Source organism: Pelodiscus sinensis, chromosome 31, assembly GCF_052426305.1.
Source record: "Pelodiscus sinensis isolate ZL-2025 chromosome 31, ASM5242630v1, whole genome shotgun sequence".
In the NCBI taxonomy this organism is placed as follows: domain Eukaryota; kingdom Metazoa; phylum Chordata; order Testudines; family Trionychidae; genus Pelodiscus; species Pelodiscus sinensis.
Window position 1 is genome coordinate 17061764 of NC_143082.1, and position 17272 is coordinate 17079035.

Genomic DNA, 17272 nt, shown 5'->3' on the forward strand with positions numbered 1-17272 from the left:
CTGTCCAAAGAAAACCTCATGACACAGAGCTTGCCTCATGAATCTGCAAAGCTCCCAGCCTTGTAAACATCCCACACTCCTCCCCAAACCCCCAGATTTTCCAATTCCCTTTGGATTTCCAGGGCAACAGGGACTGAAAATGCAACTTTTCTACCCCCCTCCCCCTCCACCACCATTGCCCTCTCCAAACCAGGTCCCGAGTCAAATGCATTTAATACAGCCTGGACCACTTGGACACGATCTAGTTTCTCTTTCCAGCAGAAGCTGTTTCTTTGAACGAGTCCCCTTTCCTTCCCAGCCTGATGACTTTTCAGGGCTCTCTGGGGGAGTTGTTTGTGGGGCATTCTGGATGGTCTGTAGGAGGTAGGGGGTGTCCTCAAACGACTTGTTGCAGACTTCCCCCCGCCCCCGTGTTTGAAAGGACCGAGTGATCTCATTCTGCTCCCTAGAGGATGCCTCTTTCTTCCTCAACTAGCCAATTAGCCCCTCATAAGACGGATTTCCAGGTCTTTCCTCTATCTTGGCCTTCTCTCCTGAGCCTCCGGTCTCTCGCTCCCGCTCTCTCTCAGCTCTCCTCCGCCTCCTGCCTCTCTCTGTCTCTCTCTTTCTCTTCTCCCCTTCCTGCCTCTCACTCTCCCTTTCTCTTCTCCTCCTCCTCCTCCTGCCTCTCTCTCCCCTCCATCTCTCCCCGCCCTCCTTCCCCTTCCCCTCCCCCTGCCAAGCTGCCACAAGGGAGGGGGGGCGGGGCGGGGCGGTGACGTACATGGCCGGGGGCAGGGCCGTGTATGTCACCAATCCGCCCCCCCTTTCCCCTCCCGCCACGGGGGAGCCCAAACGGCCCCTTGCGCTGCTGGCTCCCCTGGCGGCCCGGCTGAGGGGCGCAGTACTCAGCTGAGTGCCACAGCTGGAGGGGAAGGGGGGGGCGGTGACGTCACATCACTGCCCCGCCCCCTTCCCCTCCGTCCGTAGCGGCTCGGCTGAGGGGCGCAGTACTCAGCGCCACGGCGGGAGGGGAAGGGGGGTGGTGACGTCACATCACTGCCCCGCCCCCTTCCCCTCCGTCCGTAGCGGCTCGGCTGAGGGGCGCAGTACTCAGCGCCACGGCGGGAGGGGAAGGGGGGTGGTGACTTACACGGCCACGCCCCTTGGCCATGTATGTCAGCACCCCGCCCTCCTTCCCCTCCTGCCAGGGCCCAGCTGAGCGGGGTGCTGATGTACACGGCCAAGGGGCGTGGCCATGTGTGTCAGCGTTACAGACTCGCAGACACGGGGCTACTATCTTGCACAGTGTGGGCAAGGCCTGACATCTCTTCTGTCTGACCCTGACCTCCTCTTGCCAGGCGGGCAGGTTGACTGGCTTGTCACTTCCTTACTCTCTTCTGTTGAAAGAGTTCTGAAATCTGGCAGAGCCCTCCTTTCCCCCCATGTTGGGCAAATAAGCCCTGCCAGTAGGCAGAGCTAGAGCACTAAATAAGTGACCTCGGCCAAAGGGCTGCAAAGGGACAGCCAGTCTCAAAAGCCATTCACGCCACCTGGTGCTAGTGCCACAGATTTAAACTGGGCCTGAGAGCAGAGGGACATCCTCTTTCACCCCCTGCCCTGCTACAAAATGCCCCTGGCTGGGGACAGATGACACCTGCAGTCCAGGCTTCCCTCTGGATCAGGACTGAGGCCCACTTGTGCAATGCAGGAGACCTTTCTGGGGCAGACAATGTGTCATTCTACAGCTCAGGGGTTGTGGGCCTGGTGGGTAGTGGGGATATCAGTGGATAACTGGTGGCCCAGCTGGCTGGAGCGGCCTCATGCCTGCCCCGTTTAAGCAGTTAAACATAATGTTTAGCGGGTTAACTGACTGAATGGGATTTTACATTCCTAGTGGGCAGGGACTGACCCCATCCTCTGTGGTGCTGCGTGAGGGGAAGGTCCTGGCTAGCTGGGAATGGTGAGAGCTGCTGCCTCGGGAGTTCCTGCTTGCTGGGTCCCCAGGCCGGCATCTGCTCTTGGGGACTGATTCCACTCTGTTCTCTGCAGCTCCTGGAGTACGTGGGCAAGGGGAAGAGCATCATCGATGTGGGACTGGCCCAGGCCAGGCACCCTCTGAGCACCAGGAGTCACTACTTTGAGGTGGAGATTGTGGACCCTGGGGAGAAGTGCTACATTGCGCTAGGCCTGGCCCGGAAGGTAAAGCTGCTTCGGGGAAGGACCCTCTAGCTGGGTGCCTCATCTGTCCACTGTGTGTGTCTGTCTGCGAGCCTGCGTATAGCAAGGGTGGGCTGAGCTGGGGCTCAGGACATATGGCTGCAGTTCCTGGCCTCGCCCCACTTCCAGCGTGACCTTAAGGCACTTACTCTGACCTGTGCCTCTGTTTCCCACCTGTCAAGCAGGGATAAATCTCCCCTACCTCCCATGCTGGGCAGAAGGATACAATCTGTGAGCACGTGGGGTGCTGATATGAGGGTGATTAAGGCCATATCAAATCCTAGGTAATGTCCCTGATCACCCAGACCTGCCAAGGGCTGTTAGCACTCCTGGCTCTGTGTAAGGAAAGTGGGGAGTATGCCTACTGACTGAGTCTGGGCACCAGGGCTCCTTTCCTGTCTCGACTGTAGGCTCTTTCTGCAGCGCTTCACTTTCCCACGTGGCCATGGGAGACAGTTAATGTCTGCCTCTGGAGATGGACGGCAGGAGAGAGATCGCTTGTTATGTTCAGGCTCTCTGGCAGGAGGAAGAGAGCCTGGGGATGGATGGCTGTGGCAGGAGGGCACAACTGGGACCTTCCATCTGCTGTCACTACCTTCCGCCATCTCCAGCCCCTCCCTCGCCAGGGCTGGATGCCCACAGCCGGAGGCTGGGTTGGGATTAACTGCTACACCTCGTTGCAGGTGGAGTAACAGTTAATCTGAACTAAGGACTTAGTTCGGATTAACTTCTGAATGCCGCACGTAGCCGCAGGCAGTCAGTTCGAACTAAGGGGATTTAAAAATGGTGCCTGCCCGGGAACATGCAAATGAAGCCCTGGATATTTAAATTGCAGGCTTCATTTACAAGTTCAAATGCCTACATTAGCCACCCTAGTTTGAACTGGGGGCTAGTGTAGACATACCCTCAGTGGTTGTTCTGAGGAGGATTCCTGTCCATGTGGTGACCTGGCTTGACCCTGCTTAGCTTCCAAGAGCTGCCCTGATTGCTACATAAGCTGTGTGTTTTATCATCCTGCCTATTTCCTAAAAGCCCCTTTCTAACCATCCATGACCCCCAGCTAGAGAGTGATCCAGCCTGGCCCATTTCTTCTGTGAAGTCTCACCTGATTGCCATGGAGGCGCCACCCACTAGGTCGTGCTGCCTCTCTCTTGAGAATGCAAACCACCCCCGCTCCTTTCCGGTCAGATGCAGCATCTGTTTCTGGGTTTGTCCCGACATGTGGTCTGGGTTCATGCACACACGTTCGCCTCCCGGGCAATGCAGCGCATTCCCCGCCATCCCGCCCCAGCTGCGGCTAGTGTTCCTCGGGGCACTATGCCGTGTGAGAGCCGGCCCTGGAGCTGGCGCTGCCAGTTTCCTTTCTCCCATGCCCTCACATTCCAGCTCTGCTCTGGTTGGCGTTGGCCATTTTACCCCCCTATGCCTTGTGTGATGTTCTGGGGCAGTGAGTGGTTGGAGATGAGGGACTGGGCTCTCAGGTCAGTTCCTAGTGTCTGTCTGTGCTGTAAGACAGCCACCCTGCTGCGCACCTCTGATGGCATTCTCAGCAGAGGCGCGCTTCGGTTCTGCTGCATTAACTGTGGTGGCTACGCCCACTGGCTTATCCAGGTTCTGGGAGCAAAATAAGCAATACCAGCATCAGCCGTTTTATACTGGGATAATGCTCTACAGTAGGGCTTTAATAGCAGAATCGTGGCAGCAAAACACTACCCCAACGGCGATAGCTCTGCCGATCAAATGGCTAAGTGCAAAGCAGGCTTAAAGAATGGGACCAGCACAGCCCTCTCTAGGTGCTTTCTTCCCTAAGAGAGAAGGTGTGTTCTAGTCCGAGGTCTGCTGCTGGTACTTCCCCCTCTGTGCCTCAGTTTCCCCATCTGTAATGTGGGGGTAACACTATCTCTTGTGGAGAGCACTTTGAGCTAAGAGCGAGGGCTGGTGATTAAGAAGAGCTGATGACAGGTAAACGCCAGAGGCAGACTTCACAGTTTGTTGTTTCACATGAGTTCTGCAATGAAAGCGAGGGAATCCATCTGGGGCCAGACCTCCAAGACTCCTCTGTTAGTAGGACAATAACATGCCACGGGTGAATGGCCCTCAAGGGCTGGAAGTGCCGCTAGAGCGCAGGCAGGGAAGCAGCCAGAAACGACCCTGTGTAATCACGCTCTTCCTTGCCTGCGTTTGCTGCTGTGGGATGCAGCAAATAAGTAGAAATGGTCCCGAGGGCAGCCAGGTGGAACGTGACGGGTTATGAGCTGGAAACCCTGAATTCCATCGACCCCCTGTACTTCTTCAGTGCCATCATATGTGGGCACGTTACGGCCTGTGTATTTAAATCCCCCCACGCCCTCTGGGAGCAGGGCAGTTCTGTGGTACAAATGGGGAACTGAAGCACAGACGATGGGTCTGTCTACACTGTCCCCTGAACCTGAATCTGTGGGACCAGGGCTCTTGGACTTGGGATTCCTTGTGTGTCCTTACTCCATTGTGAACTTGGGTTTACAGCTGCTGGGCCTTGAGTTGTCAGCCCTGCGCTGTGGGGTCCTTGGAGCCAGGTCTTGTGGACTTGATGCCAAATCAGACTGATTTGTGTGTGTATGGAAGGCAGCTTGGGCTCAAAGCAGTCAGGATCCAGGGTCAGAGTGCAGGGTAGACATACCCTGGATACCTGGACCAAGGTCACACAGGAGCCGCTTCTTGACTCAGTCCCATGTTTGTGTCCCAACCATTGGACCATCCTTCCTGTCTGATGGCCAGGTGATATTGCTGTGGCTGGCAGCCCCGCAGTTCCTCTGAGGCCTGCAACGGAACTGTCCCCAGCCTTCCCGCTGTGGCGTCAGCCAGCACAGGCTCTGCACGGGGCTGGGCCACAGTGGAGCAAGTTGCAGCGCAGGTCCCAAGAGAATCTTTCAAACTGGCCCCAGAAAGCGCCAGAGAGCAGGTAGCCCTGAGTCACCCCTGACTCATGCTGGAGCTGGCTAGCCTGCTGGCAGCCTTCGGGCATCCCTGGTGCTTTGGGCTCTGTCTCGGTGCAGTGCCTCCTCATTCATTGCTCTGCAGCCATCTCATTCCAAGAGATTTACCTGCCGGAGAGTCATGCACCCGGGCAGGCCGTGCCATGGCCTCCCAATTAACTCACAACATCCAGTGGCTCTGAGTGCACAGGGGCCCTCCCTTTCCTGATGCCAAGAGAGTCTCAGCAGCTGCTGTCCAGCCCCTCTGTGGTGGGAGGTAGGCATGCAGGGACACCAGGGACATGGCGATTGGGGGTGTCTGCTCCACTTTCACAGCTGCATTTTCCATCTCCTCCCGAGGCCAAATGCTACCTCCCATTTTATAGGAAAATATTTTAGCATCCCCCGCGGCTGAGATGTAGGTGATAACCAGTGAAGTTGTGAGACCCACCCTCCCTCCTCTCTCTGCCTAGGACTACCCGAAAAACCGACATCCTGGCTGGAGCAGAGGGTCTGTGGCCTACCATGCAGGTGAGCGAGGCAGGACTGGAACGTGGTGGGGAATCAGTCTCTGCCCCTTCCCAATCTAACCAGCTGGGCATGCACTCTCCTGGTACATCAGCATCATCCCTGGGCTGTCCCCAGCAAGCAGCTGTGCACACCACTTGGGAGATGGGAGAGTGTCAAGTCCCCAACGCTGGACACCAAGTTTGTAGTGGGGGAGTTTTCCAAAGCACCTAAGGGAATTGGGTTCATCAGTGCCTCTGGGGCTTGTGTGCCGAACACTTGGGGGAACTTTACGTCAAAGGGTCCAGGTTTCGTTCTGCTCTGGGGCAGACCTGGCTGTGGGATGTGGCATCTGGGGAGTCCGCAATTGGCAGCCTGCCTTTGCACTGTCAGAACATCGAGGCTGCCTGTTTTCAAGCTATCTGAGGAGTGTGGAGGCCTGGTGCTCATTTAGTTTCTAACAGGAACTCAACATCTCAGTCCCTCGGTGGGTTTGCAAATTGCAGCTTTCAGTCCCTCCTTTGAGGTTAAGGCCCAGCTTGAGAGGGGCCTGGCTGGGGTGATTTACTTAGGGTTGGTTCCGCTTTGACCAGCGGGATTTCTAGGATTGGTTTCCCATGAGGCCCCGGGTGTGCTCACAAAGTTATCAGCCAAGAACGCTGGTCAATGTTCTGTCCACAAGTAGTTCCAGTTGCTTACAGTCCCGCTTGTTACTGCTGCCATATGCGGCTGGTGCTGGATGGTGGCGATTCTCTTAGTTATGAGACTGCTTGTTCTCTGGGCCAAATCCAGCTGGACCTGCCACATGCCAGAGGGTCTCAGTTCATCTGCCTGTTGCCTTCCAGTCTTCTCACATCAAAGCTGCCCTGGCCTCTTTCTGCTGCCAGCCTCTCCCCTGGATCCTTGATGCTGGCTTCTGCCCGCTTTGAAGAGCAGCGAGTCCTGAGTAGGTTGCTAAGTCCCCACTCCTGCCTATCTGCTCATGGAGCCACAGGGAGGATGGTTCTCGTCCAGCCCCTCTGTGGAAGCTTGGCCCAAACACTGAGGGCTGCAGACACCTTCCCCCTCCCAGGGCTCTTGGCAAGAGGTTGAAATGAAGCTGGCTCTTGTGTTGCTCACAGCGAAAGCCCAAGGGAGCAGGTGGTGCCTTGCAGCACTAGGCCCCTCAGGCAGAGCAGGGAGCAGCAGGTTGGACTCCCTGCAGCCTCCTTTCCAGAGAGGGTCAGGTGAGGTTCAGTGGCCTGCAATGTGCAAGAGGACAGATTAGATGAGCAGGGTGGTCCCTGCTGGCCGTCATCTCCAAGTGCAGTGAGATCTGAGCTTTCCCTCATGGTGCTCTGTCCTCCGCACTAGGCCAGGAGGGGCTGGCAAGCCAGACTGGGGTTCTCTTTCCGGCCTTGGGCTGTAACCCTGGCCTCCACCTGGGCCCTGTCAGCTGGGAAGGGGCTACAGGCATGTGAAACAGCTGTCCTCCTGTAGCTGCTCTCACCAGCGTGCTCCCCCAGCTGTGAGCTAAGTGCTGCTGGGTAAAGGGGGCGATTGTTCCTGTCACCTTTGGCCGCTGGGGCTTGGTACGGCAGCAGTTCTCAACACCTGGCCTACAGGCTGCATGCAGCCCAGTTAGCACACGGCTCTGGCTGCCCAGAATGGCAGGGTCCAGGTGGCTCTGCCTGGCCTGACGGGGATATGGTCACCAGCCATCCCCAGGCAGTAGGAATCTGGGGCTGTGCCCTTCAGGGTGGGGAACCAGGGCTACCACCTGGGCCAGGCCAGCCCAGCAGAGGGCAAGGGCTCCCAGCTGGTTCCACAAGATTGAGGGTCTGGGGCTGCCTGCCAGCTAGCCCTCCCAAGCTCCAAGGTTCATGCTTTAGCTCTGCATGACAGGAGTCCAGGCTCTGGGACTCCCGGCCAGCCCCTTGGAATCAGGGGTCCTGGCTGCGGGGCTGCTGCCCAGCCCCACAAGGTCAGGTGCACATAACCACACAACTGAATATCGAAGGAGCCGCTTGGCAAGTCAAAGCTGCAGCTGTCTGCGCAGCTCCCCTGCTACCTCCTCCTGCCAAGGCTCGGCCATGTGTTCAGGAATAGGATGTGGCTAGCCCAGCAGTGGAGCTCGGAGCCCGTCACAGGGGGGTAATATTTTTATTCTGCATGGCACATAGGGGAACTGAGGCACAGGGTGGCGATGTGGCTTGCCCCGTGTCATCCTGCAGGCCAGGGGCAGAGCTGAGACTAGAGCCCAGGTCTCTTGAGTCCGAGTCCAGCGCTGCAGGCAGGAGTTTTACAGCCAGCAGTACATGGACGTTGTCAACATCTCTGCTTGAGCCACCCCATTCGGGAGCCTCGTTGCCACTGTCTAGTGGTGCTGGGGGTTGTCTGCCTTCTTGCTGTCCCTGGTCTAGCTTAGCCCTTCAGTCTTGGCTCCTTGCAGCAGATCTGACTGGGGAACAGTGGATGCTGTCTTGACCCACGGTGACCCAGCGAGGCCTGGTCATGTGATCCTACCGGGTCCTCTGGCTCCAAGATGACCAGGCTGGAAGCCCTGGGGACCAAGCCTGCTGGGAGTCTCCTTCCCCCCATGTTTGTGTTCCCTTCTGCGGGCAGTCTGACCTCCTGGGCCACGCTCCCTTTGTCTGATTAAGGGTTTTATTTTCTGTCTGACTCTTCTCTCTGAAGGGGAAGCTGTAAACGTTTTTGGTTCCTGGCGTTTTCTTTCCAGTGTTCAGCGCCAGGGGAACATTCAGATTCCTGTCCAAGTATTCGATCTGCTGCCTCGCAGGGCATTCCACTTTCCTTAGCTGGCCACTTCACCTTCCTCCTCCTCCACCTCTTCCTGGAAAAATTCTCCTGCTGCCTGTTCTCCCCTCGTGCTGCCCAGCCTTCCAGCGCCAGCTGCTGCTCCGCGCTGCCATAACCTCTGGCAGACACAGGCACTCCATGAAACCACAATAAAGCCACTCGCTGGGGACTGGCCAGGCGGTAGCGCTGGCCTGGGAGCCCTAGCTGGGAGGCAGCGCTGCAGCTGGGCGAGAGCGTCTCTGACCCGCTCAGGCGGTGGCTACGTGGAAGAGGGCCCATGTCGATGGGAGTGGGAAGAAGCAAAGGGCAGGAACCCAGCTCTAAACTGCCTCTTGGGTTCCTGCTTATTGCGTGGACCTGTCCTTCCGTCTCTGCTGCTCTCTCCCCCAGAGGGGAAGGTAATCCCCCACCCGGCTCCCAGGCCTCCAGTTTGTGGCTGGCTGGCTGGCTGGCTGGGAGGAATCTCTTGTTTTGCTGTCCGAGTGCCTGGGTCCTGCTCTCCTCTCTCTCCTCCTGGGTGCAGTGCTGTTGCCCGGGCCTCGTTTTTCACAGCTTTGTGCTTGATGGCACCTAGCTGTCTGAGATGCTCCCCTGCCCATCTTCCTGGGGCTGCAGCTGGCGTGAGCTGAGGGCTTGGTTGCGGGAGGTCTTCATGGAGCCAGCTGCCCCGTGACTCAGTCACAAGCAGCTCCTGGCTCACTTTCGGGCAAGGTGTTCCATGCAGTGGCCTTTTACCTTCTTTGCCTGTTGTTCTCCCCCTCCCCCTCCCCCCAGCTGTGAGCACCCCCAGAGCAGCCGGTGGGTATTGCAGCCGGGTGCCACAAGGCCGGGCCAGCTGCCAGACAGTCCAGCATGAGGTGCAGCAGGCAGCCACTGCAAACCACTTGTGGCCAAGTTTCCTAGCTCCCCTTGGCCACATCGTTCCTTCCCCAGCAGCCCCAGGCTGTCGCCTGTGGCTCCAGCCCGACCTCCCCCACCCCCACCCCCACCCCCATTTTGGAGCTTGCTTTTTAGCTGGAGCTCAGCTGCCTGGCCAGCAGCCCTAGCACAGTCTGAGTTGGATCTGGTGAGCCAGCTGGCTGGGGGCCTGGGCCTGCGTAACTGGCTGAGGCTGCAGCACGATTCAGGGTGTTGGGAAGCAACAGACCTGGGTTCGAGGCCCTGCTCTGACTTGACCCGCTTGGTGACCTTGGAGAAGCCCCTGCCCCTGGCTGTGCCTCAGTTTCCCCTCCTGCTCTTTGTATCACCTGCAAGCTCTTTGGGGCAGAGGAACTGGGTCTGGGCCCATGCTGCCCTGCTTCCACTTGGGGCTGATAGAAAAACTAAGCAACAAAGAGCCATTTCTCTGAGGGCGCCCAGGGCTCCTGCACCACTCTACTGCCCCATGCAGTCCTGGGCCCGAAGGCTGCTCCCTATGCTAGCAGCACGGTGGTGCCGGCAGTGTCCAAGGGCTAGCCACCCTCCGGGCCTCGCTGGGCTCACGACATTGGCCTGCAAAGAGCACGTCAGCCGGGGTTGCTCTGAGCCTGGGCAGGGTGCAGGGCAAGGAAGGATTCCGGCCTACCTCTGAGAGGAGGGGGAGGTGGGATGGGATGTGGTGGGTCATGGGGGTAGGTGCAAGGAGCCAGGGGTAGCAAGCTGGGTAGCTGTTGCCCTGGCTGCAGAGGACAAGGATCTGGGTCTGCTGGGGGGTCTATCTGAGATGGCTGGTGGGCAGGAAAATGTCCAGGGGCCTGGTGCAGAGGAGTCAGGGCTCCGTGCCATGTGGCATGGAGGGCTGGGTTAAGGCCCTAGGGCCCTGCTCCATGCCTGCTTTGGGTCTCTGCGTCTCTCCAGCTCGTGGTCACTTATGGGCCCTGTTGCTCGCCCTGCCCCGCCTGTGGCAGGAGGCAGGGAATCCCCTACAAGGCTCGCTGGCTCTCTGCTGGTGACGCACAGGAATGTGCGCACAGTATTATTCCCAGCTTGGGTTTCTCTGGCAACAGGAAGAAATATTTACTGCCCCTTCACTGGATGCATCTCCCTTATTTGCTGAAACAGCCAGCCCGAGGCCCCGCCCTCTGCCTGGCCCTCGTGGCCCCTTGGCCCACATCCACGAACGAGCCGCATGGCCGGGAGGCATGGCCACCCTTCACAGAGCCTTGCACACATGCGGCTTCTCTCCCTGCCCCCGTTCAGTGGGTGGCCCTGGTGCAGCAGCTTCGTGCCACAGCCGTCTAGACTAGATGCTGAGGTCTCTGAGCACATGATCAGTCTGCAGATGGGGGAATTGGGGTTGGCAAGGGAGCTGATAGGGCAGGGCTGAGGGGTTAAAAGCAAAGGGCAGGTGCCTTTGTGCCCTCTCCCTGGCCTGCAGGAACATTGGCACTGGCTCTGCAATTCAGTCTGGGCATAGGGCAGGCCCCTCGAGAGGGGAGGGTGGTTGCAGCCCATCCCTGTGAATATGCCTGTCACTCTCCCAGCTGCTAGGGATGGGCCCGGGTCAGCACAGTCCCTCCTGCGCCCATGCTGCGATAGCTCGCTGCCTCCAGCTGGTACAGCCCCATGGCAGCAGGAAACCTGCACATCTGGGTGCATCCCCTTCTCTCCTCCACACAGCAAAGGGCCCAGATTCTCTGGACAGCCACTTCCCCTGGCCCTGGAAAGTCCAACGAGCTACATGCCTGTTTGCAAGTCCCCAGCCAGCAGCCTGCCTGCAAGCCATCCTGCTCTCTGCATCGAGCCCCTCTCCGCCTGCTAGCTTGTGCTGTGTTCTCCCAGTATGAGTCTCACAGTGCCAGTGGAGGCTGGGAGTCTCACAGTGCCAGTGGAGGCTGGGAGCTGGCCAGCTGCATGGCCTGCCTGTCTGGGGTGTACTGCACATGACCGAGTCCAGGGCATCCTCTCTCTCCCTGAGGAGCAGCCATGTGGCATCGCTCCCCTTCTCAAGACGTCCTGCCAGGCCCACCGTGCTTAGCAGCCTCTCCTTTGCCTTCCAGATGATGGCAAGATCTTCCACGGGAGCGGTGTGGGTGACCCCTTTGGGCCACGGTGCTACAAGGGTGACATCATGGGCTGCGGGATCATGTTTCCACGGGACTACATCCTCGACAGTGAAGGTGCGTGGCCGGGGTAGGTGCCTCACCCAGCCCCCCAGCTGAATGGCTTGGCTGGGGCTGGCCTGGGGACCTCAGGTTTAGTCTTGTAGCAGTGATGGCTGCGCCCAGAACCTGCTGCAACGAGACTCCGAGTAGCAGAGAGGCAGCATGGTCTAGTGGTAGCTTCAGGGGCCAGGGTGCTGTTTCTGGCTGTGTCGAGTCGCTCCAGCCTAGAGAGGGTTATCTGGTAGCCTGATTGCTAGGCAGTGCTGTCGATGAAGGGGGTGTTTCAGGCTGGTTCTGAGCAGAGAGCGTATGGTAGCAGGTTCTGGGAGCCTGTAGTGCCCGTCAGGAATGAATCCGGATTGTGTCTCCAGGGAAGCCGTTGGTGGGACTGGAACCTGGAGCCCCTGCATATAGGTGCAGGAACCACTGCTGCATGAGGCAAAGGGCCCAGCCTGTTGTAGAGACCTCAGTGGCAATGGGCCCTCTAATCATTTCATTCATGTGCGGAATGAATTCTATGTGCACCACCATTAGAAACACACTCCCAGCTGTGGACGCTCTGCTAATCAGCATCCTCTCCTGAGTGGCTCTCAGGGAATGCTAGCTAGCAAGCGCTCAGCCGGCGGTGTGTGGTGCAGCCGCTGGAGGGGGTCCTGCCAGGGGCACGGCTCACCCCTGGGGTGATGTGGCTCCCCAGGCGACAGTGACGACAGCTGCGACACCGCGGATCTGAAGCCCAAGCTGCGGGGTGTGCGGAATGTCATGTACCTGCACCAGGAGGCCGAGGAGGAGGAAGAGGAGGAGGAAGAGGACGTGGAGGAGATGGAACAGGAGCACGAAGGGAAGAAAGTGGTGGTAAGAGCTGGGCCTTGTCGGGACCTAGCTGGGACTTGTGCCATGGGGATGGGGTGAGGCTGTTCCGTGGGGTGGTTTGAGGGGGGCTTAGACAAAGAAGGGGCCATATCCTGGGGCTGGGGTGGTTCTAGGGAGGGACGTGGTGGGGGTAGGAGGACAGACCAGGGGCACAGTTGAGCGATGTGCCACGGGACCAGAATGGCTGGGGACGACGACATGGTGGATATGCCTGGGGGATGACTCGGGGGGGAGGGGGGGGGGAATGTTCAGGGTGATCCAGCGGGGACATGTCGAGGGGTAGTTCCAGGCCCTGGGGCTGGAGGGATTTGGGCGGGGGGAAGAGAGCAAGGTCCCTCTGGGATCCAGGCTATAGGGGCCAGAGGCCCTGCCAAGGGTGACTGGGTGGCTCTGTCCGGGATGCGCGACACTTGGGCACCGTTCGCATGCTGCTTCTCCCTGCGGAGCTGGAGTCGATTGGAACTGTCCGGGCAGTGCCCAGCCCCTGAGAGCGCCCAGCTGGCCTCTGCCCCCGCAGCCCCTTGGCCCCGCTGGGTAGGAGCCAGTGGGATTGCCTTGGCCTGAGGCGCCCCCTTGTGCCTGTTGCCAGCAATGCTCTCCCGTTCCAGGTTGTGCCACGAGGAACCAGCTTTCCTAGCCCCACGCCCAGCCACACCTGGCTCTGTGGCCCGCTGGTGAGGCTGGGACTGGCTGTGTAGGGTCCCCCTGGCTGGCTGGCCTGCCTGCCCTCCCACCCTGTGCTGAGCTGTCATACTCGCCTGCTGGGGGCGCTCAGCCTGGGAAGGTTCCTGTCCTAAGGGGCCTTCTCCCCAGGCTTTCCAGCTCCTGCAGGGCATGGGGTGGCTACAGCAGCAGCCTGGGGCACACCAGAGGTTTGTGGGGTCTTCGTTTAGCAGAGGCCAGGCTGCAGAAAGTGTCCATCTGGGGGTGCAGTGCATGCTGGGAGCATCTCCGCAGACAAAGGGGCAGGTACCAGTGACCACTGCAGATCTGGGCACCTCCCAGTGAGGAGCCCCATGCCATGGCAGTACTAGGGTGGGGGGCCTTGTGGGGCGAAGGACAGGCCATGCTTTGGCAGTGAAGGGGTTAACTGCATGGCGCCGGCCTGTCTCCCCAGGTGTTCTTCACGCGCAACGGGAAGATCATTGGCAAGAAGGATGCGGTGGTGCCAGGTGGCGGCTTCTTCCCCACCATTGGGATGCTGAGCAGTGGGGAGAAGGTCAAGGTGGATTTACATCCCCTCAGCGGCTAGGAGATCGGGGCGGGGGCGTATCCCACCCACTGCTCGCTCTCGGGCTTGGCCCCAGGACTGTCTTCGTCATTCGAATCCCTTGCACTTTGAGCCTCTGCCTGCAGGGGGCAGCGCTTTGTTGCCCGTGCCCCATGTATTATCCCGTCTGGCTCCACGCCGAGCCCTTCTCTGCCCTGGCCCCTAGCAGGCTGCAGCGGGGACAGTGTGGGGCTGGGGAAGATCCTAGCACTGCCCCGGCAGCATGGGCAGGCTCCTGGTGTCACAACGTCCCAGGCTTGGGGCCCAGTCTGTCCAGCCCAGGTGCAGAGAGGGTGCAGCCTGCAGCCCAATTCCCACCCCCGGGTGGGGCTGGCCCCTCCCCCAGCCGGTGAGATTCCTCTGCTTGAATTTCCTGTCTGGCTGCAGCTCTCCTACAGGGATCTCCATGGCTGGCACCTGGCCTGAGCACCAGCCTGACCTGTGCCATCTCCTGTCCCATCAGCCCCAGCTGCAGTGTGGGGCGATCAGCCCGTTGCCCCTTTCGGGCCCCTCCCCTTACCATAGATGGTGTTACGGCCCCGTGGCCTTTGGATGGAGCTGTGCCTTCTGCCTGCCTCAGCTTGGCTTGCCCTGGCCAGAGAGAGGTAGGAGGAGACCAGGCACCTTGCAGACAGGGGTCTGGGCCCTTGAAGCCTCTTCCTGCTGTCCTGACGGCCCCAAGCCCCACCCCACATGCTAATGAACCATACCCCAGGCATCCTCCTTTGCCCCTTAGGCCAATGCCTGCACCCTCCCAGCTGTCTTATGTTGCCTTCTTCCTCCCTCTGCGATCAGGGGTTAGGGGGTCAGGGCAAGCAAATGCTGGCTGCTGTGGGCCCTGGCGCTGGGTCAGGCTGGTAGAGGGGATGGCGCCACGGTCAGCAGACCTTCCCACAGGGAGCTGAGAAATGGGCCCAAGCCAGCTGCCTTCTCCAGCTCCTGGACTGCAGCCTGACTCCCATCCTAGGGATTGCCAGGCCTCTGGGGCTCCACCTGCCATGTCGTGACTCCCAGAGGCCACTAGACCTGATCAGAGTCACCCCCGCCCCTTCGCAGTCACCCCTGTCTCCCCCTCCCACCCCGTTCACACTCGTGGGGCACGTCGCCGACACACGCGCCCGCGTCTCCCCCTCCCACCCCCGTTTGCAGTCGTGGGGCACGTCGCCGACACACGCGCCCGCGTCTCCCCCTCCCACCCCCGTTTGCAGTCGTGGGGCACGTCGCCGACACACGCCCGCATCTCCCTCTCCCACCCCCGTTTGCAGTCGTGGGGCACGTCGCCGACACACGCCCGCATCTCCCTCTCCCACCCCCGTTTGCAGTCGTGGGGCACGTCGCCGACACACGCGCCCGCGTCTCCCCCTCCCACCCCGTTTGCAGTCGTGGGGCACGTCGCCGACACACGCCCGCATCTCCCTCTCCCACCCCCGTTTGCAATCGTGGGGCACGTCGCCGACACACGCCCGCATCTCCCTATCCCACCCCCGTTTGCAGTCGTGGGGCACGTCGCCGACACACGCCCGCATCTCCCTCTCCCACCCCCGTTTGCAATCGTGGGGCACGTCGCCGACACACACGCCCGCATCTCCCTCTCCCACCCCCGTTTGCAGTCGTGGGGTACGTCGCCGACACACGCCCGCATCTCCCTCTCCCACCCCCGTTTGCAGTCGTGGGGCACGTCGCCGACACACGCGCCCGCGTCTCCCCCTCCCACCCCCGTTTGCAGTCGTGGGGCACGTCGCCGACACACGCCCGCATCTCCCTCTCTCACCCCCGTTCACACTTGTGGGGCACGTCGCCGACACACACGCCCGCATCTCCCTCTCCCACCCCCGTTTGCAGTCGTGGGGCACGTCGCCAACACACACGCCCGCATCTCCCCCTCCCACCCCCGTTTGCAGTCGTGGGGCACGTCGCCGACACACGCGCCCGCATCTCCCTCTCCCACCCCGTTTGCAGTCGTGGGGCACGTCGCCAACACACGCGCCCGCATCTCCCTCTCCCACCCCCGTTTGCAGTCGTGGGGCACGTCGCCGACACACACGCCTGCATCTCCCTCTCTCACCCCCGTTCACACTCGTGGGGCACGTCGCCGACACACACGCCCGCGTCTCCCCCTCCCACCCCCGTTTGCAGTCATGGGGCATTTCACCGACACACACGCCCGCGTCTCCCCCTCCCACCCCCGTTTGCAGTCATGGGGCATTTCACCGACACACACGCCCGCGTCTCTTTCTCCCACCCTGCCCTCCCTCTCCTTTTGGGGCTTTTGGCTCATGGCAGTGGTTCTTACTACACTGGGCAGGCGGGTGAGGTGTGGAAGTTGGGGGAAGTGTCTATTCAGCACCTGCCCCAGAGCTCCCACATGCCCCTCCTAATGCTGGTCCTGCCCTGCTGCCAGTGGGGGAGGGGTGGATGGTGACTCAATCCACCTGGGCCCCACCAAGGAGGGCGCACGGGACAGCCCAGTGTCTCAGCTCAGGGCTACAGGGAGCAAGGAGGGTTGCTCTGATCAGGGCCGAGTGAATTCAGGGGGCATGTGAGGGCTCGTTGGCAGCTAGTGTTGGGGCAGGTGCCTTTGCTCCTCTCCATGGCTCCTGGTGGGATGCTGTGGCCAGGGCCTCTCCCAGCCACACTGCCCCAGCCTGCGCAGCTGGAAACTCCTCGGCCTGTGGGGAGGTGTCTGTGAGGATGGCCGTGGGGCAGGCTGTGGCCCTGGGGCTGCGCGCGCACAGGGCCAAGGTGCTTGTGCTGCTTTTGCTTAACTGTTACCAGCTCTTGTGGAGTGTAAAACTGTCTCCCCCCTGCCCTGCCTTTGTGAACCCTCAGCCTAGGTCGGGGTGCAGCCCTTAGCTGCTAGGCAGAGATCAGCTGGCCAGGTAGGGGCTGCCAGGGGAGGGCACAATCCAGTGGCTTGGGACCCTGTTTGGGGCTGATCTCCCTGGCCCCTCCCCTTGTCTGGATGGGAGCTGCTGCTAGCTGCGAATCCTGGACTTTGTGCCTAGGGGGAATTGAGTGTTTTGAACCATCCAGGGTGAGATGCCCAGTCTGTGCTCTCCATCCTTCACGTCTGTACATACCGAGATCTTTATATGCGCTCACTAAAGATGGCGTTTCCATATTTATCTGTGTCTGGTTCCTGGTGTCTTTTGCCCTGCGTGGTGCCACCTCTGGCTGGCTTTGAGGCGTGATGGCCAGCCAGGACTGTGGCAGACAGCTGGGTCGTGGGCAGTGGATCAGGCTGGATCAATTCAAATCAACAGTTTAAATCCTGACTTGAATCACCAAGCAGAAAGTCAGTGTTAATCATCGATTTGAATCCACTTCTCCTTGTGCTCCAGAAAGGTGCATTTGTATTAGCTTGTGGAACCATTCAGACGGGTTGCGTTACAACTGACCAGCACTTTGACTCTGGATTTGGTCCATCTTTTGCTGGCTAGGAGGGCACACTAGAGGCATTTCATTAAGCAGTTACAACGTTGAATGTTTTGACTCTTATTACCTACTTTTTTAGTACGATAGAAAATGGTGAATGAGCTATTGCATATTTACCAGCTAATTCACTTTGGGGTTTTTCTGGGATGGCA

The 17272-nt window shown here is 59.8% G+C and overlaps 1 protein-coding gene across 3 annotated transcripts in view; it reads left to right on the forward strand.

The window, feature by feature from the left end:
* The window catches only part of SPRYD3 (SPRY domain containing 3), a 42401-nt gene extending 25593 nt beyond the window's left edge, over nt 1-16808 (forward strand). For all 3 annotated transcript variants that reach the window (XM_075915913.2, XM_075915910.2, XM_075915909.2), the window contains exons 7-11: nt 2032-2181; nt 5627-5684; nt 11438-11557; nt 12240-12397; nt 13533-16808. In XM_075915913.2, the coding sequence (XP_075772028.1) occupies nt 2032-2181; nt 5627-5684; nt 11438-11557; nt 12240-12397; nt 13533-13667 (621 nt within the window). In that variant the 3' untranslated portion in view covers nt 13668-16808. The remainder of the gene's footprint in view (nt 1-2031; nt 2182-5626; nt 5685-11437; nt 11558-12239; nt 12398-13532) is intronic.
* The last annotated feature ends 464 nt before the right edge of the window (nt 16809-17272 follow it).